The sequence below is a fragment of the Phodopus roborovskii genome, unplaced genomic scaffold (genome assembly GCF_943737965.1).
Source record: "Phodopus roborovskii unplaced genomic scaffold, PHOROB, whole genome shotgun sequence".
NCBI lineage: Eukaryota > Metazoa > Chordata > Mammalia > Rodentia > Cricetidae > Phodopus > Phodopus roborovskii.
This window is the reverse complement of record NW_026126408.1, coordinates 16,336,471-16,362,445: the sequence shown is the minus strand read 5'-3', so window position 1 is coordinate 16,362,445 and position 25,975 is coordinate 16,336,471. Positions and strand designations below refer to the sequence as shown.

At 44.1% G+C, this 25,975-nt stretch overlaps 1 protein-coding gene across 1 annotated transcript in view; it reads left to right on the top strand.

The window, feature by feature from the left end:
• The window catches only part of Xdh (xanthine dehydrogenase), a 61,794-nt gene that overhangs the window by 24,540 nt on the left and 11,279 nt on the right, over positions 1 to 25,975 (top strand). Inside the window, exons 10-28 of the mRNA XM_051181842.1 lie at positions 2,495 to 2,587; positions 2,940 to 3,091; positions 4,138 to 4,231; positions 4,794 to 4,903; positions 6,861 to 7,045; positions 8,297 to 8,471; positions 9,334 to 9,417; positions 10,983 to 11,152; positions 12,966 to 13,089; positions 15,238 to 15,357; positions 16,178 to 16,274; positions 17,433 to 17,557; positions 18,187 to 18,320; positions 18,736 to 18,823; positions 18,915 to 19,001; positions 23,170 to 23,361; positions 23,504 to 23,649; positions 24,517 to 24,598; positions 25,152 to 25,247. Of these exons, the coding sequence (XP_051037799.1) occupies positions 2,495 to 2,587; positions 2,940 to 3,091; positions 4,138 to 4,231; positions 4,794 to 4,903; positions 6,861 to 7,045; positions 8,297 to 8,471; positions 9,334 to 9,417; positions 10,983 to 11,152; positions 12,966 to 13,089; positions 15,238 to 15,357; positions 16,178 to 16,274; positions 17,433 to 17,557; positions 18,187 to 18,320; positions 18,736 to 18,823; positions 18,915 to 19,001; positions 23,170 to 23,361; positions 23,504 to 23,649; positions 24,517 to 24,598; positions 25,152 to 25,247 (2,354 nt within the window). The remainder of the gene's footprint in view (positions 1 to 2,494; positions 2,588 to 2,939; positions 3,092 to 4,137; positions 4,232 to 4,793; positions 4,904 to 6,860; positions 7,046 to 8,296; positions 8,472 to 9,333; positions 9,418 to 10,982; positions 11,153 to 12,965; positions 13,090 to 15,237; positions 15,358 to 16,177; positions 16,275 to 17,432; positions 17,558 to 18,186; positions 18,321 to 18,735; positions 18,824 to 18,914; positions 19,002 to 23,169; positions 23,362 to 23,503; positions 23,650 to 24,516; positions 24,599 to 25,151; positions 25,248 to 25,975) is intronic.

The window sequence follows — 25,975 nt, the reverse complement described above, 5'->3', positions numbered from 1 at the left end:
GCCAGTAAGGCCTGGTGAAGTCCCTTCCTGTGTATCCTAGGAAAGGCTCATTGACTTCTTATTCTGTATATGGTGTAGTATCACATCTCAGTGGGCTGCTTAAATACCACATGTGATCCTTACACTTGTTGATTTTCTCCATGAAAATCCCTGGGATGCCAATCATGACTCTTCCCATCTCTGGGAAGACCTAGGGACACAACAATCTAAGAGAAAAATTTCCTTCTTTCACAGCTTTCCTGGTCTAATATGGGTGGAAAAAATGCTGGCCAACTATCCAGTCCAGTGTCTGATCAATGATAGATCTCTCTCTCTCTCTCTCTCTCTCTCTCTCTCTCTCTCTGTGTGTGTGTGTGTGTGTGTGTGTGTGTGTGTGTGTGATGTACATGTGGACATGTGATGGCCAGGGGAAGTCAGGAAGTATCCTGCCCTTTCATGTTGTACCTTATATTGCTGAAACAGGATCATCAATGATCTAGAGCTGAGCTGAGCAAGCCCCACACAGCACTGGAGTTATGGGTATTTGTAGCCACTCCTAGTCTCTTACATGGGTGGTGGGGATTTGAACCCTGGGACTCATGCTTGCAATCAAGTGTTCCTTCCTGCTGATTAATCACTCCAGGGTCTATATGTCTTTTCTCTTCTTCTCTCCTTTTCTGGGATGATGCACTAGAGCAAAGGTTAGATGTTCAAGGGTGATTCTGGGGCTCACAATAGCTGAACAGGCCAGGGAGGCCCAGGTTGTGTCCTCCTAGCCCAGGTGTTCCATGAGACAATAGCAGTGCCAGAGGGTTCAGGTCCCTGTTATTATCTTCTATTTCTAAACCTCGCTTGTCTGGTATCTGTTCTGCTGTAAAATCCAAGAAATTCACAGCACAGTGAAGTTTAGCTCAGAGGATCATTGTTTGTGTGTGTGTGTGTGTGTGTGTGTGTGTGTGTGTGTGTGTGTGCGCATTTTGTGTGTGTATTATGTATGTTTGTATGTGTAGTGTAGTGTATGTGTTGAGGTGGTTTACACACCATGCTTGAGAAATCAAAGCAGCTGCTTGAAATCTGCTCTGGTTTCTGAAGGAGCTCAGCTCCTTAGATTCTGGTTGAACCCTCAGTCCAGTGAGGAGAGCCTTGCTTGGATCAGGGACAGAGGCTGATCCTCAGATGCATAAATGGGGCACAGAGGCTGCCACCTGTAGCTTTGTGACACATGGGGTTTAGAGAACGAGACGAGTCTCTGTGGTGTGACTGTGAAGGTTGTGGCTCAGCAGCATTCATGGTGATTGATGCTCTTGTCCATATGGTTGTGGCTCTCAGGCCCTTTGTCTCCATAACTAGAGCTCTAGGGACCAAGGGTAGCATGGTTTAAAGTGGCTAGAAGGATCTTTGGGGATGTTTTTGACTTTGGACATGCTCCTTTCTATGACTCAACCAGTGCTCTGGGTTATAGGAAGAACTTACGAGCTCCACAATTAGAAATACTTTCTCAAGATCACTTCCATCTGTTCTACTCCCTCCTCCTTATACACAAACCATACAAAGTAGACACCTACTACAGCCAGTGCAGGATGGAGTTCACTGCATCAATCCATAAGTCTTGGGAGTAGACTCCTCGAAGCTGGGTTGCCCTTTGAAGTCCTCAGCCATTTCAAGATGCAGACTCTGGGGTTTCTGTTTCAACTTTCCCCATCTGTGATCCTGCTGGTAAGAGTGAGAGGGAGTGAGCATAGGAGCAGCATGGGCTGAGGCCTCTAGTGATTAGTTGGGGTAGAGACAGAAATGGTCAAAGATGCAACCCTGTAAAGCCACTCACCTTGAAGAACTCAGGCAAAACATTGGAGATTGGAAGTCAGATTTGACATTTTGTGTCTCGTTTTCTTCTTTTGTTTTAATTTTGGGATTAGATGTTTTTGTTATTACACCCATCCCTAACAATGGCTTCAAGACCGAGATGTGCTTCTTCTTAGCTATGGATTTGAAGAAAATGGTTGGGGCTAGTGAGACAGTTCAGTGGGGAAATGGCACTGGCTACATCAGTTTGATGACCTGGGTTCTATCCTTGGTGGAAGGAGAGAAGCAACTCCTGAAAGTTGTTCTCTGATATTTACATATACATCAAGGCATGCAATGCTTTTATTGCATACATATACATAAATAACCATTCTTTACAAAGTTGAACATTCTGGCACCTCAGGTCCCACATCTATAAACAGAAACCTACAGTCCCTGTTAGGAGTATCAAGTAAGTTCAAATACAAAGTGCTTAGAAGAATTTTGGGCATTCCTTAATGTCCCATGATTTTGAATGCCATCTCACAACACAAATTTTCTTTTATTTGTTTTGAGAGAAAAGCAGAAATTATGGCTGACAGTCCCCCCTCATCTGTTCGGTTTCCTAAATCCAAACCTCCTTCTGGCTTCTGGTGCTAAATATACCATGAACCCTGTGTGTGATGTGGAGCAACTTCTAAGGTCTCTAACCCAGGTTTCTTAATTCTCAAAGGCATTGAGATGAAGTTTAAGAACATGCTATTTCCTCTGATTGTCTGCCCAGCCTGGATCCCTGAACTGAATTCAGTGACACATGGGCCTGAGGGTAAGGCTGCCCTCTGCTTCCCCGGTACAGGGGTAGGGGTGAGCTGGGAAGGATATAGTCCTCATTACGTTTCCCCCACTGAGTAGTCAGTGTTAGCAAGAGGCTCCAAGAATCTTAGTGTTGTTTTTGGTCCTGATGACACATTGAATCACATGGAGATAGAACTAGAAAGATGGGGATTATAGCATTTGTGTACTTTTTTTAAAAAGATCTCCAGAGGTCTGGTTTTATTTATTTATTTATTTATTTATTTATTTTGTTTGTTTGTTTGTTTGTTTGTTTGTTCTGAGAACTCCTGGATTTCAGGAAAATGTGTTGATTATAGGACTTTATTTCTGGCATGTATCCACAGGAATCTCCTTCGGAGCCGCTTGCCCCCTTAGTTTGGTAGAAAATGTCCTGGTGAATGCAGTCACTAATCTTTCAGAACAAAAGACAGAAGTATTCAGAGGGGTACTGGAGCAGCTACGCTGGTTTGCTGGCAAGCAGGTCAAGTCCGTGGCGGTGAGTCCTTCGGTCAAAACAAGGGGAGGTGTGGAGCCCAGAGTTTGGGTTTTCAGTAAGTCCCTGGGTCCCACTCATGATGGTAGTCTGTGGGCCACTGAGAAACACTTGCAGTTCTCCCTCCAGATTGGAGAGACAGTGTACGCCTCCCTCTTTCTCAAGTTGGCCAAGATTCTCAGCAAGTGAATGAGAGACATGTTAGAGAGAAGCCAGGTCTGGGTCCCTTCAGAGTTTAGGAGTGAACCAGAGGCAGAGCCCCCTCTGAAGGAGGGAAGGGCCCATTTGTTGACCATTCTGTCAAGTCTTCAGAACAGCCATGACATTTCTAGTTTGTAGATGGTAACATTAATGTTCTTGCTCTGTTTGGGATTCACATAGTTTATGGTATTGGGAGACAATGTTCTATCTCTGCTCTATTCTTTGAAAATTGCCTTTAAAGTTAGAAGAGAACAGAACAGCATAGCACACTTCCTACCCCCCTACCATGCCCAAGAACGTGCCACCTCTGGTTTCAGAGGAAGGAATGCAGATGCAGAAACTGACATTACGTCCCCCTGTTCTCCTAAGTGTGCTTCTGAGAAGGCTTTGTTCTCAGTTCACACTGTTCTTCCTCCTTGGTTTTCGTAACAAGAACCTCTGTCTGATTCTTGTTTTGTCAAACTGCCAGAAGGTTCAGATCTGAAAACAGCCAACTATTTATCTCCCAGTTATCCTCCCTTTTCCTTGATCTCTATCTTGGGTTTCATCTTACTAGCTCTTTATAGTCTCTTCAATAATGCACCTCGATCCTTCCAGAATAAAAAAAGTTGGGGGAGGGAAAACAAATGTAAAGAACTTGCCTCAGTTTACTGATGCATACATATGTTCCCAGCTGAAAACACATCCCAAGTGTTTTGCTTTCAGGCTGTATGTTTCCTTGAATGACCATGTCTCATTGGGCTGCTCAGGCAACCAAGTCATCTAGTGCCCCCTGTCACATCTGTCACCTCCTGCCCTACATGCAGGAGTCAGAGAGCCCTCACTTATTCTCTGTTTGTCCTCATCAGTCCATCGGAGGCAACATCATCACCGCCAGCCCCATCTCTGATCTCAACCCAGTGTTCATGGCCAGCGGAGCCAAACTGACCCTCATGTCTAGAGGTGAGCGCCTGAGGCAGAGATCCAGAAAGAATGGCTTGGGGGAGGAAAGTTTTACCACTTGGGTCATTTTCTAGAGAAACAAAGCTTGTTAGAGACTTACCACCCAAGATTTCTTGGGTGCCTGTTACATATGCCATACTATGCAAATGGTAGGAATCTTTCTGAAATCTAGTTCCTAGATGCTAGCTACCCAAAGGCAATCCTTGTCATCTATCTTGGCTGAGGACAGTGAACAGGGGTTGACACAACTTTTTCTTGTCTTTACTCTGGCTTCACACTCAGTGACTTTGCATGGCTATTTGAGGTTGGCCCTGGCAGGTGTATTTATACCATAAAATTACACGTACCACAGACCAGGGCATTCTTCCCTCAAAAACGGTGACAGATATTGATGAGAACACACTGTTTAAGGACCTTAGAAGGGGACTTGGTTACAATTTTGCCAGCTGCTTCCTCTGACGTGGTATCAGAGAGGGACTTATCCCCCCGATGACTATCTTCCATTCCCAGTGTATCCCCAGCCTCACCTGCATGTGGCTGTCATCGTCTTGTCTTTGTATAGGCACCAAGAGAACTGTTCGGATGGACCACACCTTCTTCCCCGGCTACAGAAGGACTCTGCTCAGTCCAGAGGAGATACTGCTGTCCATTGAGATCCCCTTCAGCCGTGAGGTAAGACAGTGGAAGTCACTCCAGGCTCTGTCAAAACTATACCACTATAGGACTCCAGATAAGGAGCCAAAAGATAGTCAGTCTCATAACCATAGCTAGCACCTCTCAACTTTAATACTGATCTATTCTTGCTAACTTTGCCTTGGATTAACCAACTCTATCATTTATGGACAAGGAGAGGTCACAGGACATGGACTATGGAACTCAATAATCAGACATGGGACTTAGAGTGGCTTGTCTTACCTATCTGAGCCCCTGTGCCCTCTCTGTAATGTAGGCACAGTGTAACTGCTGTAAAGATTATAGATAAGACTGAAGGACCAAGGTCATGAGGTTTTGGTAGACATATGGAAGTCAATGGTGATCTTCAACCAGAAGTTCACATCCCTGTTTGTTGGGTCTTCCTGCCTTGTTGCCAGTGACTTTATTTTCCTAAGGTCAAGTGTCCTGCATGCCAAGTGAAGAAGCTGCTATGGTAAGATCCTCATGGCTGACCTTGGACTTGCTAAGGTGTTGGCATTGACCTAACTCTGGCCAGCCACTGCTGGATTTTTGCTTCATGAACAGCTTTTCTCTTCTGTTTGGGCAAATGTGGCACCCTGGAGGGCTTAGCCTGCTGTGGTTCTCTGCTCTCAGCAGTCACCAATTGAGAACACAGCCACAATAGAGATATAACAAGAATGTTCTAGGCAAGGCCAGCAAAACAGCTGTGGGGACAGCTACTGGTTGCAGGAAGTGCTTAGCCAGTGCAAGAAGGGTTTGCCCTTGTAGATTTTGACCTCTGTAATGAGAATGCTAATTCAATTTGAGCAATTATGCCCCTAAGGTGGCCTCCTAATGATTTTCTAGCTTGTGTTTATAGACTATTTTCAGCAACAACTCTCAGAATTCTGAATTTCACAGATCACTGATTTTTTTTTTTTAATTGAGTAGGGACAGAGAATAGAGTCAGGCTTCATATGGCTATGCTTTTATTTTTCAGAGACTTTATTTTTAACAAAAGCTGCCATTTGATAAGAGAGAGGAGACTTTATACTGTGAACTAGAAAGTTTTAAGGAAGGACACTGGGACCTTGACAGCTGGTGGCACCAGTGTGGGCCTGGGAGTAGAGCACATGGAACCACTGCTTTAGAACAGTTCAAGCTACGGGCAGGGTGCTCCAGGCCACAGGCAGGGTGCTCCAGGCCATGTCTGTGCCCAAGAACGATGCCTGAAAGAGTCTCTATGGCTCCTTCAGAGCAAAGGACCTTTGGTGTTAATATACATATGCAGGGTGACCACAAAGCAGGGTGACCTGAGGGGCCACACAATGTGGAGGGCAGACATCACATGAGATTTTCCTGGAAAATGATTCATATTACCCTCCTCTCCATAGAAGCAGATGTGGTTCAGGTGCAGGAGAGAAGCATGCTTCTAGCATGAAGCAACAGTTGCTTCGTAGCAGGACCCAGGCTCACAGGGACCAGGATGTCTATCTGCAGCACTCTAGTGGGAGGGACACATTACATTATAGACATCTGGGAGCCACAGGTGAGGTGGTGTCACAGCCTGTACCACATCTTCCTGTCCCAGCTGGAGAGGCAGCCTGCCAAGGAGCTCTCATTGAGGTCTCTGGAAGGGCCAGTAGATTCTGATATGACACCAGGATGGTTTTCTGGGGTTATCTTTGACCTTCAGCTGTTTGCTCTGTAGACACCATCCCATTCCTGAGTCACCTGACTGGCGGGGGAGTCCCGGCCATTTCCAGCTTCTGGGAATGTGAACTAGAACCTCCAAAAATATAGTCTAAGAATATTTCTTGTCTTTGCTCCCCACTGATTTACAAGGCACAGACACATCCTCCCCACCTCTCTAGGCATCCTGTCTAGCAGTCCCTATGTTTCATGCTCGCCATTTGCTATGCTTGCAAACTGTGGGGAATGCCAATTCTTTTTTTTTTTTTTTTTCTTTTTTTAGGGTGAGTTTTTCTCAGCCTTCAAGCAGGCCTCCCGGAGAGAAGATGACATTGCGAAGGTGACCAGTGGCATGAGAGTCCTGTTCAAGCCAGGGACCACTGAGGTGCAGGAACTGTCCCTTTGTTATGGAGGGATGGCAGACAGAACCATCTCAGCCCTCAAGACCACTCCCAGGCAGCTCTCTAAGTAAGCACAGGTCACACTGGGAAGCTGCCTGCACTGCTGCACTGGCTGCTGGGATGTCACTATTGCTGCTCCTGCTATGGCATTGATCCTCCTGGTGATGCTTCTGATACTGCAATCATGACTACTGCTGCTGCTGGTCTCATAGCTGCTCTCATTCTCTCTAATATCACCGAGTGGCGAGCAGCACCACAGTGGTAGTATTTCCTACTAATATTGCTGCTACTGGCGCTGTCTCTTCTATCCTCAGTCTTTCATTATGAACACAGACACGGGTAACCTACGCTAGGGTTGTTTGATTAGCATCACTGTTGCTACTCCTCTTACTACTGCTAGTGCTGTTAGCACCATTGCAAGCTAGAAGCGCTGTTCATGTGGTTGCTGCTAGCAGCATGCTGATACTGTTGCTATGGCTACTTTCTGCCATTGCTGTTACTCCTACTGCACTGCTGTCACAACTGCTGTTACTATTATTACTGACAGTAGCATTATTGTCACCACTACTACCAGCTCTATAGTGGCACCATTTCTGGAACCATTCCTATTGATGCCACTGCTTCTACTATGACCACTTGCAGCCCAGTCTTACCATTACCATGGTTACCACCATGCCTCTCATTGCCATTAGAAAGAAGTATTAGTACCACTGCTGCTGGTGGTGCCACCATTATTTCCACTGCCATTATTACTATTCTTGCACTGCCACTGTTACTCATATTCCTATTTTTAATCCTATCACCACTATAATGAGGCTGCCACATGGTAGCAGTTGCTCCAGGTGCTTCGCCAGCAGTATCTTATGTGATCCTTCCTAGGAAGGATCACATAGAAGAGATGGAGATGAACTTGAAATTTGATTCCTTGGCTCCACCACTAACCAGATGAGGAACAGAGGTCACATTAATTAGTCACTCTATGCCAAAATTTCTCAGTGATAAAATGGGCATCAGACTTCTCCCTACTACAATGTAATTATAATATCTAAAGGGTTTTTTTAATCAACATATATATATATATATACATATATATATATATGTCATCTATCTATCTATCTATCTAACATTGTATGTGCTTTTATAATTAGGGGACTATAGCAGCAGAAGGTAGAGTAGTTTGCCTGCAGTTGGGCAATTCATGGCATATGAGTCAAAGCCTGAACCCAGGCCTATTCGGCAGAGGCTTTGGGTGTCATGTTCCGCACCAAGTGATGAACATGGGTGGAAGGAAGAAAGCCCACATTCTGCCCTCTCCCAGGCTCTGGAATGAGGAGTTGCTACAGGATGTGTGTGCTGGCCTGGCAGAGGAGCTGCACCTGGCCCCCAATGCCCCTGGTGGCATGGTGGAGTTCCGGCGTACCCTCACCCTCAGCTTCTTCTTCAAGTTCTACCTGACAGTACTCCAGAAGCTGGGGAGAATGAGCCCTGACAATGTGAGTGTGGGGACTCAGCAGGCTAGACTGGGTGGCAAAGTTGCTCCTCCCCTTTCATTATCTGAGAGCAGAAGAACAAGGGTCAGGACAACCTGGGGACAGTGCCACCTCCTCATCTAACAATGCCCATCTTTCTTTGGGCCTGTAGGTATCACTTTCTAGGAATTTGCAAGCATGATGAGCAAAGGGATTTATACCCTAGCTTATTCTTTTTGAGGTTATACTGAGACTGTTTTCCATATCATTAAATCTTCCAGAGTAATGGGGAATAAGGATGACTTTAAGGAAGGCTTTGGGTGGGGTGGTATTCCACAAAGAGCAGCTTGTATACATGTGGAAAGCCAAGGTTGTTGGAGAAAGAAGTGAGCATTCAGGGCGCAGACTCAAGGTGGCTGGGGATGTAGTTGAATACTGAGTCCCAAAAGCCCACATTTAAATTTGAAACAGATCTAGCATACTACCCAAAACTCTAGGATGAGGGGATGGAGGAGTGAGGGGATGGGAAGGGGGAAGGGATAGGGTTTTGGAAGATGAGGGGATGGGGGATGGGAGTAGGGGAGTAAGGGGATGGAGGATGAGGGGATGGGGGATGAAGGGATGGGGAGGGGGAATGGAGGATGAGGGGATGGGGAGGGAGGTATGGAGGGATGAGGGGATGGGAAGGGGAGATGGGGGATGGAGAATGAGGGGATAGGGGAGTGAGGGGATGGGGGATGAGATGGGGGATGAGGGGATAGGAGGGGGAGGAGATGGGGGATGAGGGGATGGGGGATGGGGGAAGACTATCACCTTTATTACTTGTGAATATAAGGAGGAAAACGATGTGACATAGTCCTAGCCTCCTGTTACCTCACTTCCACAGGTGTGTGGTAAGCTGGACCCCACATTTGCCAGTGCCACGCTGCTCTTTCAGAAGGACCCTCCAGCTAATGTCCAGCTTTTCCAAGTAAGTACAGGTGGCATGTTTGATATCAGGGCCCCCGAAGCCACATATGATGACTCGTGGCTGAGCTTTGGCAAATGGCTGACTTGAATGGCATGCAGATGCTTAAAGTCCCTCACCCAGGAAAGAACACCAGGGTCGTATTGTTGCTTCTTGTCCTTGTTTGCCTCTGTTTCTCTCTTGGGACTGAATGCTAAACTGCATCTGTTCCTTAGGGAAAAGAAGAATATATTTTGTCCTTCCTGACCCTTAATGTGCCAATCCAAAACTCTTCTTGAAGATGCATGCACAGATGAGTGTATGCAAACAAACATGTCATTCTAACAAGTTTTGGGGGTGTACTAGGTAAAAGGTCAGCATATTTCAGATTTTGCAAGCCATACAGTTTATTGTCATGTCTAAGTTCAGTCATTGTAGCACAGAACGGCTGTAAACATATAAATGAATGAGGGGCTAGGATATAGCTCAGTTGGTAGAGTGCTCGCTTATGCACTAAGCCCTATATTCAGTCCCCAGAACCACATGTGGAAGAGCATTCCTGACATCCCAGCATCAGGGAGGTAGAAGCAGGGGGATCAGGAGGAGTTTGAAAGCTGTCTTCAGCTACATAGAAAATTTGAGTACCACCCAGGAAACAGGAGACTCTGTCTCTTAAAAACAACACAAACCATTAAAATGAATAAGTTCAGTAACTATTTATAGACTCAAACTCTGGCTGCAGTTACTGAACCCCAAGCTGGTGGCCCATAGATGAACTCTAGGGTGTGGCTGCCTGATCAGAACCCAAAGTTTGCCTGTTTTTATTCTGTAACCTTGAGCAAACCACCTCTGTGCTTCTTAGGAAAGTCAATGAGATCTACCTGCACACGTGGTTAATGATGGACTTATTTAACAGAATGTGGGAGGGGGAGGATGGAAGTGTGTTTGCTGGGCTGCTTGCCCAGTGCTAGAGCATTGGCCTGGCAAGGGTAAGACCTTGGGTGCATCTCTAGCAATGAAAAATAAAATCAAACCACTTAAAAGTCTGTGGCTCATAAAAATGCTCAGCAAGAGATTCTTTGCTACTCTGAAAAAAATAAATAAGATTAAATTGATTATAAAGTTAATAAAACATTCTGGGAACTATAGTAAAGTATGAATAAGGAAATAAAAATCACCCAAACTCTCACCTCCAAGAGAAAGTCATTGTATTTTTGTCTATTTCTATTTTTCTTCTGCTTATGTGAGTATACATACTTGGTGTTAGTAGCATTTGCTATTTTTGTATAAAATCAATCACCATATACATATATAGACTGTTTTATGTTTAATATAAACATTCTTCTGTTTTAAATTCTTCAAAAGCATATTTTAATGATGCATACTATTCTGCCATATAAATGGAGTATAACCCAGTTTGAAGCTAATGCATATTTAGCTTCTTGTGTTGTTTCTTGATATGTTTATACTATGAATACTTTGCCAGTGACTTCTTAGGTGCCCTGTGGCTTTCCCTAGTTACCAGTGTCCCCTGGGCCTGTAGAGGAACAGTGTTCTCAGAAGCCTGACTGGTGACCATATTATTTCAGGAGGTGCCAAAGGATCAGTCTGAGGAGGACATGGTGGGCCGACCCTTGCCACACCTGGCTGCAGAAATGCAGGCCTCAGGGCAGGCTGTGTATTGTGATGACATTCCCCGCTATGAGAATGAACTATCTCTCAAGCTGGTCACCAGCACGAGGGCCCATGCTAAGATCATGTGAGTATTGCCTCCCAGGGAGTCAGTTAGTGAGAAGCATGCTCTGTCATAACTGAAGGTAGAGGCCCTTTGAAGATTCCCTATCCTAGATCAGAGGCAGGAAGTCCTCTTAAACCTACCAGAGAGAAGCTTGGGCAGGAAGACTTTGGCTCCAGGCATAGTACCTGAGGTTCTCCTGGAGGGAGGGGAATAGGGCAAGAGGTCAGTCTGAGAGTTAAGCAGGAAGGTCAGTCACCCTTGGCCTGAAAATCTGTGAATGTAGGTGACAAGCCTAATAGTTCAGGTCAGAGCCTGGGCTGAACACACGCAGAACTTAAAAAAAGAAATGCTAGCTGACATTACAGGAAGGAACTTAGCCTCACAAAGCTGGGATTGGGTCCTGGCAGAGCTGCTGAGACCCCTATCTGCTCTAGGATCCCCACACAGCACCTAGCAGATGACAGCCATGCCTGTTAGATGCGAAGAGCTGAACAGTGAGAATTACCACTAAAGCAACTGTAATTGCGAGCATGGTGCTTAACACACAAATTATACTTTACATATACTGGCTCACTTACTCTTTACAACAACTCTATAGGCAGGTGCAGCAGAGGACCTAAGGCATAAGTAGGAGGTGCTTCCTGCCTCAGATGTATGATTGGCAGGTGGTAGGGGCTGTGTTTGAGGCCAGGGAGCATTAGGAACTGGGGCCATGACACTTCGGGATGTTTATAGTCAGACACTGAGCTTCAGCCTCTGGTGTCACTGGACATAGCCTGTGGCTGGGCAGAATACCCAGGAATGTCTCTCTCAGGCCCTGCCTGGGGACAGACCCAGGCCTCCCTGTCAATCTTTACTTCCTGGAGACAGGCTCCAAGCATGGTGAACTAGATACAAAATACTTAAGGAGGTAATCAACTTTTCCAGGCTTTGAGGGAAGTATTTGTTTCAATTGATTGACAGCTAGGGCTAGAGGTGAGTCATTTTGCTTGGTCCTTACCTTGAGTCCATATTAACAGGGTCACAACTCATATTGTCTATACTTCAGCACCCTCCATCCCATCAGTGTGTGAATGGATGGGTTGGAAGGGTGAAGCTTCATTGCCTGGTGCCATCCTGTTGCTGCCCTTGGTTCTAATCCCAGATATGTTGCTTACTGGCTGGATGACTTTGGACAAGCTGTTTGACTTCCCCAAACTTTCATTTCCTTAAATGTAATATGGGGATAATGGTGATTGCTTTTTTGCGTTTGTTTTTCTTTTAAATGAGGATTAAGTGTTTCAGAGATGATTCTTTCAAGGCACTTTCTATAACTTTCTCCAAGTGCCTCTGCTCTGTTGTCTGTTAGACTTGGTTAACTCTGGCATCTTTCTTCAAGGTCGACATTGCCTAATTGTGTCTAGGATGCTCTGCTATAGACGCAGCACGATTAATGTATGAAAAGAAATTAGTCTGTGAGCAGAATCCCAGGGCCACTGTATCCATAGCATAGCAACGGCCTCAAAGTGCTTGTTCCAGTGAGATATATTTTAACCAGAGCCTCCCAGAGTTATTGCTGCCCTCTTGGATAAGCCTTCCTACACTTGGAATCCAGACTGGAACTAACATCTGATATGTTTACCCCATGTCCCCAGTGGCTTTTGGCAGAGTGGCTTCACTATGGAAGGCATCCAATCACCATTTTCAGAACAGGATAGAAATGAGTTAGGATCTAACATCAAAGAAGACAGCGATGGGTAGAGGAATGATAATTGGATGACAGGCTGCCCAGGACAGATGCTGTGACTCCTGCCTCAGTTTGCTGACCTGGCTCCTCACTCTGTTTATCCCGCAGGTCCATAGACACTTCAGAAGCCAAGAAGGTGCCAGGGTTTGTTTGCTTCCTCACTGAGGAAGATATTCCCAGTAGTAATGTAACTGGCATTTTCAATGATGAAACTGTCTTTGCAAAGGATAAGGTATGTTTGAACTTGTCATCAGAAATAACTGAAATAAATATCATGGTTTTAATATGTGCTCATTGTTCCAAATCCCTAATCATGCATATAATGTAGCCAGTATTTTGGACAATCCACATAGGGACAGAGTATGTTATTTGGTTATTTAAATGATGGCTGGTATTCTGGTATAATAGGAGACTTTGTGTCAAAATGGCAGGAGAACAAGGCTGATGACCATGCATGAGTCAACAACAAAGATTGTAATGTATAACACGAAGATCCTTTACTAAAGAAAATAAAGATACATTAAATAAGCTAACTAGGAATGAACTCATAATCCCACCACTAGAAGTAGACAATCCACTCCCATGAGATTTTGTTTACTGATTTCAAGTATATGAAAAAATTCTGCAATAATAACATCGCCAAGCCCTGAAGATAGTTGCTACAAAACTCCTTATACTTCAATTACAGGGCAGCTCCCAGATGATCATTTTATAATTCTGATACTGATTAAAGGTTTCAAATTGGGTTTGAGTAAGTGTTGTTGAAGGCTAATCACCATATTTTTCTTTAAAAATTAATGTGAGGGTTAAGCAAAGAATAGAAACTTCAAACAGGACTCCATTGGCATTTATGGAGGAAAAATATATAAAGTGTTTGGTAGAAAACCAAATTACTTTATCAATGTCTGGATCCCCAGGAGTATTGCAAGCATTTTAAGGTAACTAGGTACAAGCAGGTCAATATTGCAGAATCGGTTAGGTCCATACTTATTGGTCCATCAGAGAGAACTAGAGGTTTGTATGTCAAGTGTTGCTTGTTGTTAGAAAACCTTGCATCTTAATATGATAAGCTATATGATCACTATTTCCCATTTATTTTTTGGTGAGTATTTGATTAAAATTATCCATGAAGGAGATCCATTACCAGCTCTGTAGGAGATGCTTGGTCTTTTATGTGCTTGTGCAAACATGAAGACCTGAGTCATATATAATCTAGACAGGCAGATCCCTGAAGCTCACTGGCCAGTCAGTCTATCCAATTTCTGAGCTCCAGAGTCAGTGAGAAACCCTGTCTCAAAAATAAGGTGTAGAACAACTGATGAAACTATCTGATGCTGACCTCTGACCTGCACAAACATGTGAACATACATACACATGAACATGTACAAGAACATATAAGATACACAGTTTTAAGGTCATCAAAGGGAAGTGACAATCACTATAAATTGAAAACCTGGTGTCATCATGTCTAAACCAGTGTTTGTGACCTGCAGCTTAGGAACATCTAGACAGTGGTCCTTAACCTTCGTAATGCTGCAAACCTTTAATACAGTTCCCCATGTTGTGGTGACCCTCAACAATAAAATTATTTTGTTGCTACTTCATAGCCATAATTTTGCTACTGTTATAAATCATGATATAGGTATCTGACTGCAGAATATTTGATATATGACCCCCCCAAAGGGGTTGAGATGCACCAGTTGAGAACTGCTGATCTAGATGAAGTTATAAGACACAAGTGTGGATTTTGAGAAGGTTTGACATAAAAGAAAGTGGTCTGGTGGAAAGATACTGAAGCTGAGAGACAAGACCAATATTTAGTTAGTTGAGATCTAGCCACTAGCCTGTTGTCTCCTGAGTCTGTTTCCATCTTTAAAAAAATTTAAATTTACTTATTTTTATTTTATGTGTCTGAGTGTTTTGCCTGAATATGTGTCTGGTGCCTGTAGAAGTCCTGGAACTGGATTGATGGTGGATGTGAGCCTCCATGTGGGTGCTGGGAATGGAATAAAACCCAGGCCCTCTGCAAGAGCAACAAGTGCTCTTAATCACCGAGCCATATTTCCATTGATAAACAGATGCTGGGACTGTGCCTCCCATTTGGCTCGTGGCAGACAATGGCAGCCATTGTCTACATCATCTCCACTGCAGCTTGTCAATAAGCTACAAGAGTGAAAATATAGGAATTGGGCATTGAGCTGAAATCTCTTTCTATTGTGATGCTAGTGATCTTGCGAGGAGGCTCGTGGCAAGGCATGAGGGCATTCCTAAAATGTGATCTGGCTAAAGGGTGGGCACTGCCTTTGCTCTTTTTAGAATATCTGTAAATATTTGCTTCTTGAGTAACTTCATGGTATTTAACAGCTTGTCTTGGTCCTAGGTTACTTGTGTTGGGCACATCATTGGTGCTGTGGTTGCTGATACCCCAGAACATGCACAGAGAGCTGCTAGAGAGGTGAAAATCACCTATGAAGACCTTCCAGCCATCATCACAATTGAGGTAGCTGGAATAGGCTGCTCGTATAAAGGAGTCACCTTTTAGCCCCAGGCGTTCCTTTGGAGGACTCTCTAGAGAAGGAGCCTTCAGTGTGAGCAGCACATGGATGTTTGGCTACAGCTGGCACCCAGCTTCCCTTGGTTCTGTTTAAATTATATCAGTTCTTCAGGTTTCCAATGGTGCACAAGCATAACCCATAAACACACAACTTCTCATTGTCAGTACAACATTCAAATCATTTATGATATCCAATTTTGCATTTGAAAACCAAGTTTGTGCTAGATGGTTTTTACCAACTGTAAGCTAATATAGGCTTTCAGAGTTTATTTAAGGTCAGCTAGTTAGAAGCTATGCTGCTCACAAAGCATTTAAGCATATGACATATTCAACATGATAGATTTACTGGGATGTAATCCTACCATAAGTTAAGAGGCATTTGCAAATGGATTTTATAATTCCTCCTAGCCTTAGAGTTTGTGCTCTGGGGAAACCTTACATTTTACCATCCTGGGTTCAGTCAACTAATGGCCAAACTGAGCTCCTCTTGCCCCACCTTTCAGCTGCCCTATATTTCAAAATCCTTGGGATTCTTTGCTTTTTCCAGAAGACTCAACGCTGTCCATCTCCCAGCAAGGAGACTGACAGAACATGATTCCCTGAGCTCCAGTACAGCCCGCTTTAAGAGTATGAATGAAAGCACAGAGGCACATTTGTGAGGAGAGAGGCAGCAATTCAAAAAGTCTCTTTTTCTTGTCAGAATCCCTTTTCCATCACCCCTCCCCCAAAAGCCATGTTACTGAAGTTTCGTTTTTTTGACCCTCAGGATGCTGTAAAGAACAACTCTTTCTATGGCCCCGAGATAAAAATTGAGAAAGGTGATCTCAAGAAAGGCTTTTCCGAAGCTGACAATGTGGTCTCAGGTATAGCAGCACCATGTGGCAGAAGGGACGGGGACCTTGGTTTGTCAATTAAATCCTAGAGATATACTCAGAGGCCAGGAGAAGGGAGTTGATTGATAGCATTCCATAGATTGATGTGCTCTGTTGCTAGGAATGGAACTGTAGGCCGTTAAGAGGGCCTACATTTTTACCTCCATTCTCCCATCCCACCTAAGTGACCCTACACTATGTTGTGTATTTGGAAGGTTGTATAGAGAGGACAATGGCCACAGAAGTGTCCAGCTTTGAAACAAATTCCATACTCTCCCAGATTCCTGAAGATGATTCTTACCCACCTTCTGTGAGCTTCTGTCCCTCCCCCTCTTCCCTGAACTCTGACTCTATGAGTTATGTCCACAGATCCCAGCAAGGCAAGGCTACCCAATAGCCTCCATGGAATACCTTTCTACTTTGATTCTTGGGCCTTGCTAAGTCACCAGCAGGCTAACTAATTCTCCACCAGGACCGATTGCTTTCAATCATATCTACCTATTTCTTTCTTACCTTTCTCAAACTTTACAGTGATCATTTTAGAAATCCCAGAAGCCCCATGGCTGCAATGAGAGGACTGTGTTTATTGCTCTTCTGGCTTTGATGGCAGGCAGATTGGAGGAACAGATGCTAGGACTTTAAGAGCCTTTCATACCCCAGTTGAGAAACCCAGAGGTCACCCAGCAGCAGGTGGTTCCTTGGCTGAATTTTTTCCTTTAGCAAATGTTCTAGTTTGCTTCTCAGATGCTATGATAAAACACGGATTAGAAACACATTGGGAGCAAAGGGTTTATTTGGATTACAGGTCCATTTTTGAGGGAAGCCAAGGAGAGCCTGGAGGCAGGAACTGAGGCAGCGACCATGGGAATGCTGTTAACTGTTTAGCTTGCCCAGCTGCCTTCCTTATATACCCCAGGGCCACCTGCTCAGGAGTGGCACTGTCCACAGTGGGGGAAGTCCTTCTCTATCGATTACCACTGAAGAAAATGCCCCATGGATGTGTGTACAAGACAATTTGATGGAGACAATTCTTCAGTTGAAGTTCCCTCTTCCCAGATGTGTCAAATTGACAACCAAGATTGGCCACCACAGCAAGCATACCTCTTCTCCAAAACTGGGCTCATCAGGGGTCTCTCATTGCTTTTTCAGGAGAATTGTATATTGGTGGCCAGGAGCACTTCTACCTGGAGACCAACTGTACCATCGCTGTCCCAAAAGGCGAGGCAGGCGAGATGGAGCTCTTTGTGAGCACACAGAACACCATGAAAACCCAGGTCAGCTCAGTAGTTGTGGCAGTGACAAGAGAGCCCCTAGCAGGCCAGGTGGACAGGTAGGGAATGGGAAGAATAGACACAGGCTCTAAAAAAGACATGAGTATTAGTCTTGGAACTAGACTCTATCACCACCAATCATTGAACTTGTCATTTTCTGCTTCAGTTTTCTCATGAGTAAGATGGAACTTGAGAGTGTCATTGCATCAGTTAGATGCATTTTAGTACTTGCATAAGAGCCTATCATTAAGTCTTCATTTTTATCATTTTGATGCTATGTGGCCTTGGTCAGGGCATATCCTGCCCACATTTGTTATCTTTTAAAATTAAGTGTTAAGTGGTAGCCGTAGCAAATGTATTTTGCTCTGAAAATATGTTGCTATCTTGCCCTTGTGGTTAAATGCAAGTGTGTAAGCTGCTTGAATTCAGTTTTCAGTGACTAGTGAATGCTCGACCCTGGCACCAGACAGCATGGGAGGAAGAGGAGATGTGTGACAAGGATTTTCATGCCAGGAATACTAGAATTTATAGAAGTGCTTAGGCCCAGGCATGTTGGGCAGGTTGAGGACAGGCCTGGAAAAAGTCCAGAAGTTGCATTAATGCAAGGATATATACTTTTCCCCTTTGCATAGAGCTTTGTTGCCAAAATGTTGGGCGTTCCAGATAACCGGATTGTAGTCCGAGTGAAGAGAATGGGAGGAGGTTTTGGAGGGAAGGAGACCCGGAGCACTGTGGTGTCCACGGCTGTGGCCTTGGCCGCACACAAGTAAGTTTCTAGGCCGCCTTCTCCTGCCACAATTAGATTCTCTGGGAAATAGAATAAGGGCAGCTGGGTCAGGAAGGCCTTTTAGAGTCTCCCCTGTTGAAAGTAATTGTCCCTGCTTTGAATTCTCAGTTTTCTGTGTTTCAAACCCTTACACATAAGGGCAAGGGTAACCTAACTAGTTTCTTTGTACATTGACCTGTGTCTTATTTTCCTTAATTGGCTGTAATCCTCTTAGGAGTGAGGAGAGGACTCAGCCTGGCACTCCTTGTGTTGTTTAGCATAGTGCCTTTATTGCAAAGCTCAATTCTCAGATGAAAAGGAAATCCTTCTTCCTGTCTAGCATCCCTGAGACTCATGGGGCTGGGCTGCTGGAGGCTCACAGGTGTCTAACCCTCTTGGTTTCTCCCTGCCCCAGGACAGGCCGCCCTGTACGCTGCATGCTGGACCGTGATGAGGACATGCTGATAACTGGTGGCAGACACCCATTCTTGGCTAAATACAAGGTTCTTGGTCATTTTTGTTCCTTTGGGTAGTGTAAGCAGGTGGGATGTACCAAGCCATGAGTTCTATTGAGGGCGACTGTCTTTTCATCAGGTTGGCTTCATGAAGACTGGGAATATAGTGGCTCTGGAGGTGGCTCACTTCAGCAATGGTGGGAACACTGAGGATCTCTCTCGGAGTGTAAGTAGGATCACTGTGCCCCTAGGGGTGTCTGGGAGGTCAAGGGCATGCCCTTGGCATTGTTGTGTTATCCATATATCTTACCTTATCCTACCTATGTATCTATGTAATATTTCAGTGATGCCTGTTGGGATAGGGGAAGTTCTCATAATGCATACTAATGTTGGGTTTCTGTCTCCCAGGATAGCACCTTGAGTAATGTAAAGCATGGTCCTTGGGTAGTTCTGTATTTAGCTTCTGCTAAGGCTCCTTGAATCATACAAATGGCAAGCATAAGACCAGCAGAAGTGTATATTTCTTTCTACTGCCACAGTTTGGGCAGATGAGCTTGGAATACTTGGGTGTTAAAGTAAAACAAACAGTAGGGCCAGCCAGGTACTGCTTAGTAGGCAAAGGTGCTTGGCACCAAGCCTGGCCACCTGAGTTGATTAGATTACTGAACCCACACAGTGGAGAGAGCTGACTCTCTCAAGTTTGTCCTTTGACCTACTTATACATGCATGCTGTGACATACACCTTTAAGTAAAACAACAAGTGTAGTTTTAAAAAGGGGGAAGTAAAGTAAGTTGAGGCAGTGGGTGAAATAAAATCAATTGTGAGAATTATCAAACGTACATTGTTTGTGTTACTTTCTAAAAGCTATTTATCCTAATTTTATAACCAGACTAGTTACACCTATATAGATTCCTATTTTTGGAGGTAACAGTTCAGAAAAGGCAGGTTGCCCATTATGCCCATGGGTCTCCCTCTATGCTAGGGGCTGATTAGTTCAGTTAGAAACTTTAAACTCCCTACCTACTATTACAACAGTTCAAAACTGAAAGTATTGCTAGTGTTCTCACCATGTGTAGCATGTTTGGGTGTTTTAGAGTGAATCAGGGTGACAAGCATGCAGTCATTATCCCCAAAGATCGTAAAATCTTGTAATTCAATCCCATAAATATACTTTGAGTACCTAGCTGTAGGTAGTGGAGTGAAGTGACTCTGGCATTGTTTCTGCCCCCCCAAAAGGAACACAATAGGTAGGAGAAACAGAGAAAGAGAAGAAGGAAGGAAGGAAGGAAAAGAAGGAAAGGAAAGAAAGAAAGTAGGGAAGGAAAGAAGGAAGGAAAGGAGTTGATAGGATTGGAAGTAAAAATGGACTTGAGACAGAAAAACACAAAAAGCAATTTATTTATGGGAAAATGAAACTACACTTGGGGAAGGACACTCAAATCAAAGTGAAACAAACCAGCAAAAGCACAGAAAGATGGTATTTGTCTTCTCAGGAAGACTGGGCGTTGCACCATGAAGAGGGAACAGCAGGCTGTAACACTATACCATTCAAGAATGAAGATGAGCTCTTGTGAATTAAAACTGTAAGAGAGGTTGAAAGCAACCTGATGGCTCTCCCCTGAGGAGAAAACACTGTGGGGCAAGAAAGAAAATACAAGAAAAATTGAGGACCAGTACAGGAGGTGCAAATAATTGACATTTCAGAAAACAGAGAGTGGAAGAGGCTGCCAAGAAACAATTTAAAAATATATATCCCCAAACTGATGGACATAGATTTTAAGATTTAAAAAGACAACCTATAAAGAGCATAATAAAGCAAAGTAGGCTCCACATGGAAATCTGGAAACTGAGTTTTAGAGGTTTCCTTCTTTCTTTCTTTCTTTCTTTCTTTCTTTCTTTCTTTCTTTCTTTCTTTCTTTTCTTTTTCCAGAGTTGGAAAGGTGTTTATTGTTCCTCAGTATTGGAGAATTAGGATATACCAATAAATGCTTTCCGAATACATTAGGGAATTAGTAAACTTATAATCCTGTTTAGAGCTGGGGCAGGATGAAAGCACAGTAAATGCACACAACCACTCTTTTAAAAAATAAAATAAAATATAGTTACATCGTTTTCTTTTTTCTTTTCTTTCCTTCAGCCCCTCTCTTATTCTCTCTCAAATTCATGGGCTCTTTTTTTTTTTAAATATTGTTTCACACACACACACACACTCACACACACACACACACATACATACACACATACATACATATATATGTTCCTAAATATATAAATACAACTTAGTCTGTATTATGTTACATGGGTAATTGGGGGAACTTCCCTAGGGAAGACCACTTCTCCTGCTCTCAGCCTTACTTAGTTGCTGGTAGTATTTGGACTTGAGGCCCCACGAGATTTCCATGTCCCACATTAACATTGTCTACTGTTGTTGTCACTGGTCATTGTTTAGGTCTTGTTTAGGCAGCCATGATGGTGAGGCTTGATGGATGTAGCATCTCAGATGTTTCTAGGAGATGCAGTTCCACAGCAAACTTCCTGGTCCTCTAGCTCTCATAGTCTTCTGCCCACTTTCTCAATGACCACTGAGCCTGAGACACACCAACACTCTTAAGAAAATGTTGACAAATGTACTCCAAAATGAGGTAGAGTGAAACTAAAAGGGAAAGACACGAGTTCCAGGAACAGAAAAATACAGAGGCAAAGGAAATCAGGGATGCTGTGAAGGAGACTCTAAAGACAGCAGCTTAATGGTAGGTTTAGCAGGTAGCTGGTTTAAACTAGAGTAGGCCAGTCAGCTCCAGGAATAGTTTCTTCAGATTGTTTTTCTATGAAACAAATAGAAAAATCTGATACAATTGAACATATCAAGAGAAACTTTACAAGGGTTAGTAATTTTACAGAGAGAGACAGAGACAGAGACAGAGAGACACAGAGACAAGAAAGAGAGAGAAGGTGAGATCACAGTATAACTTCCTGGTTGAGCTGTAATGTGTACAGATTTATAATATCAAACTGAGTATTGATTCATCCAAACTATAGCTGTATTGAGAGATAGGAAGCTGGTGTGTCTGTGGGGAAAGGGGTCAAGGCAGGGACAAATGTTCCCTTTTCCAAATTGAGAAGCCAATATGCAAGTCTAAACTGGGTGGTGATGGCACACACATTTAATCCCAGCACACAGGAGGCAGAAGCAGCCAGATCTCTGTGGGTTTGGTGCCAGCCTGGTCTACAGAGTGAGTTCCAGGAAGAAACCCTGTCTTGAAACACACACACATGCACACATGCACACACACACACACACACACACACACACACACACACACACACACACAGAGTGAGAGAGAGAAAGAGAGAGAGGGGGGATGGAGAGAGAGACAGAGACAGACAGAGAAAGAGACAGACTGACAAGAGTCTACAACTGGAAAAGCAAAACCCTGAAATGTAAGAGTCCTTAGAGATGCAGAAAACGGAACTAAATATTCAGGAAAAGGGGCCTGGGGACATGGCGTACAAGCATGGGGACCTGAGTTTGGTCGCTAGCTCTGACATAAAAGCCAGGTACGACAGTACCTGCTTGCAGTCTTATGAGTGGGGGACAGGGAGTGATCAGAGACAATTGGGTCCCTGGAGCTTACTGATCATCCCTTCTAGACAAACCCATGAGCTCCTGGTTCAGTGGGAAACCCTGGTTTAGTGGGAAACTCTGTCTCAGAATATAAGGTGAAAAGTGACTGAGGAACATATCAGCATTAACCTCTGGTCTCCACATGCAGATACACAGATGCACAAATATGTATACACAACCATGTACAAACACTAGACCAACCAACCATCTGGTAGAAGAAAGAGCTTTAGAGATTATAGGTGGCTGCTTCAGGAGAGTGGAGGAAGGAATATGGAAGGGACTGCTAGTTCACAGACCATGACTTAGAGATGGATTGACTCTTTATAGTACAGTTTTAATGGAAAGAAAGCAAATTCATAGGACTAGAGAGATGCCTCTGTGATTAAAGAGCACATGGTCTTCCAGAGGACTAATGTACAGTTCCCAGACCTGTGTCAAGTGACTCCCAACTACATGTAACTCCCATTTGGGAACTTTGGCAACCTCTTCTGGCCTCCATAGGCACCTGCACAAATGTACACGTACACGTACACACACACACACACACACACACACACACACACACACACACACACACACCCTTACATGGGCAGGGTTAGGGGCCTTCATAGGAAGGATAAGTTATCCTAGGGAGAAATAACACAGACCTAAAATAGAGATGTTCACATCTGACCTAGGGAACACAGGCATGAGTACATTTCCTGTGCTGACTGTGAAAGAAGTCGGTGGACTTCCACATCCTATGCTTTTTGGTTTCTTCTGCCCTAGATAATGGAACGAGCTCTATTCCACATGGACAATGCCTATAAGATCCCCAACATTCGAGGCACTGGGAGGATTTGTAAGACCAATCTGCCCTCCAACACAGCCTTCCGAGGCTTCGGGGGTCCTCAGGGGATGCTAATTGCAGAACACTGGATGAGTGAGGTGGTGTTGACCTGTGGATTGCCTGCAGAGGAGGTAAGTTAGCCTAGGAGCAGGAAAGCCTATTTGCAGGGGAGAGTGTCTCTTACCTATGGCATTTCCTGGGGGAGGCAGTATGTACAGTTACTGTGGAGGGACCCAGAAGCTACAAGACCCAAGTGTGTCTCCTCTTGGGAAGGTACGGAGGAAGAACATGTACAAGGAAGGGGACCTGACTCACTTCAACCAGAAGCTGGAGATGTTCACCTTGCCCAGGTGCTGGGATGAATGCATAGCAAGCTCTCAGTACTTCACTCGCAAGATGGAAGTGGAGAAGTTCAACAAGTAAGCGGAGGGTGGGGAATCCTCTGTTCTCGCTTGGCTGTGGTCCAGCCTTTCTGCTGATCTCCAAATTACAAGCTAATGGTTTAACGGACAGGTCCTGAGGCTGTTGAACCTGCCACTCATTGATAGCTTCCTCTTTAATATCAGGTGAAGCTCTTTAGCCCAGGAACAAGGGACCTTCAGCCTTCACTCAGAATCATAGCCCATCAATTGAGGTTCATCTGTATTGATTTGTATACTTCCTGAGAGTACCAGATTATTGAAAGGACTGGTTGGGTACCAACAACATCACAGTTATGTGCCTACCTTTGAAATTAGCAAAATCATTTGATATTGGAAGTCATTCCATTTCTCTGAAGTGAGCCTCAGTTAATCCATCTGTAAAGTAGGGATAATTATATGGGCTCTATCTTCTTCAGAGTTACTTATTTGAACAAATATATAGAGAACACATCATTATCTTCCTCTTTGGGAAGGACAATCAAAGTCATTAGGACACACTGTCTAAATGAAAATCCACTTAGGGTGGTAATTCTATAATACTTTGAAGTTTTTGCTACCATCACTGGAGGATGACACAGAATCTAGACTCCTGCCTCTCATTTTTGTCTACTGGGGCACAATTCAGTTATGACAGTGACTGTGTAAATGGCCCCAAGGATGCCCTATTCTGATTTAATGCAAAGATGCTAACTGAAATATACCCAGCTAGACATAAATATGTATTCTATAAAAGGTTCTTTTCAGGCAGACCTGGTAGCACACACCTTTAATCCTAGCACATAGGAGGTGGAGGCAGAGGGATTTCTGTGAGTTCCAGGCCAGACAGGTCCACAGAATGAGATCTTGAATGTTCTTTCTCTCCAGGGAGAATTGTTGGAAGAAGAGAGGACTGTGTATAATCCCGACCAAGTTTGGAATAAGCTTCACACTTCCTTTTCTGAACCAGGTAATGGCTTTCTATGACCATGTCCTCTGGACTAGGACACCATCCCACTCTGCTTTTGGCGTGACAAGAGGAATGTCTCATCACTAGTAGCAGACTTGACCAGGACTCTTTTTCTGCTGCTGGAATAGAATGAAATTTGCACATCCATTGGTGTAGTATGTGAAGGAGCAATGAGCCAGGGAGCCAGGGTTGACTTCTAGTTCTTGCCCTTTATGACTGAAAAACTATACACAGACACTCAACTTCTTCATTCTATTTCTTCAGGAATAGTATTGGGACAGAGAGAAATGATCTACGTTCTTCTTAGGATCACACACACACACACACACACACACACACACACACACAGGGGTGGGGGGTGGGGGAGCATTTCTCACACTCCTGAAAGGCTACTTAATTAAACAATTTTTATACTGTGTAGTTTTTACCTGGGTTTCTATCTAAAGCATGGCTGATGGTTTTCTCCTTTCTGGGCTTTGTCCCCTGGGTTTCAAAGCTTGAGCTGAGTCAGGATTTACCAAATGCTGTGTTTGGTCTCCTTCTCCTTGCTTAGGGAGGTGCCCTGGTCCACGTGTATACTGATGGTTCAGTGTTGCTGACACATGGGGGTACTGAGATGGGTCAAGGTCTTCACACGAAGATGGTTCAGGTGAGAAGCCTGGGGACTGTGTCTGGAATGTCTGCTGTCTGGAAGATGCTGGGGGAAGTTAAGTTGTACCAGGAGAAGCAACAGACCCGAGGGCACATTCACACATAGCGCTGGGCAAGTCTTCTCCCATCTTGGCTTGTTTCCTTACCTGTTCTAACGGATTGACTGTGAAGTCTCCGAGGACATGTCCATCACTGCCATCCTGAGCTCTGAGCTCTTTGTAGCTATGAAAACAGCTCATTTCCCACACACAATAGGACCTAACAGAGGAGTTGGGCTAATCCTGCTGAATTGTAGTCAGAATATCTGCTTGTCTATTGAGGTTTATCCATACTTAAAAAAATCTAGTATTAGCTGGGTGTTGGTGGTGTATGCCTTGGGAGGCAGAAGCAGGCAGATCTCTGCGAGTTTGAGGCCAGCCTGGTCTACAGAGTGAGTTCCAGGACAGGTTCCAAAATAATATAGAGAAACTCTGTCTCTAAAAACAAAAACAAACACAAAACAAACAAACAAACAAACAAAAACAAAAAAAAAGAAAGAAAGAAAGGAAAAAAGAAAAAAAAAACCAGTATTTGCTCACAACAGGTTTCTGAATGTCTAAGCCAACCAGACCCCACCAAAAAAAAAAAAAATGCTCCTCCAAACTCTCAGCCAGGTGCAACAACATTCCAAAAACAACAGAGTAGAACTTACAAGATTGTTTCTTGCCCTGGCAGTAAAACTGAACT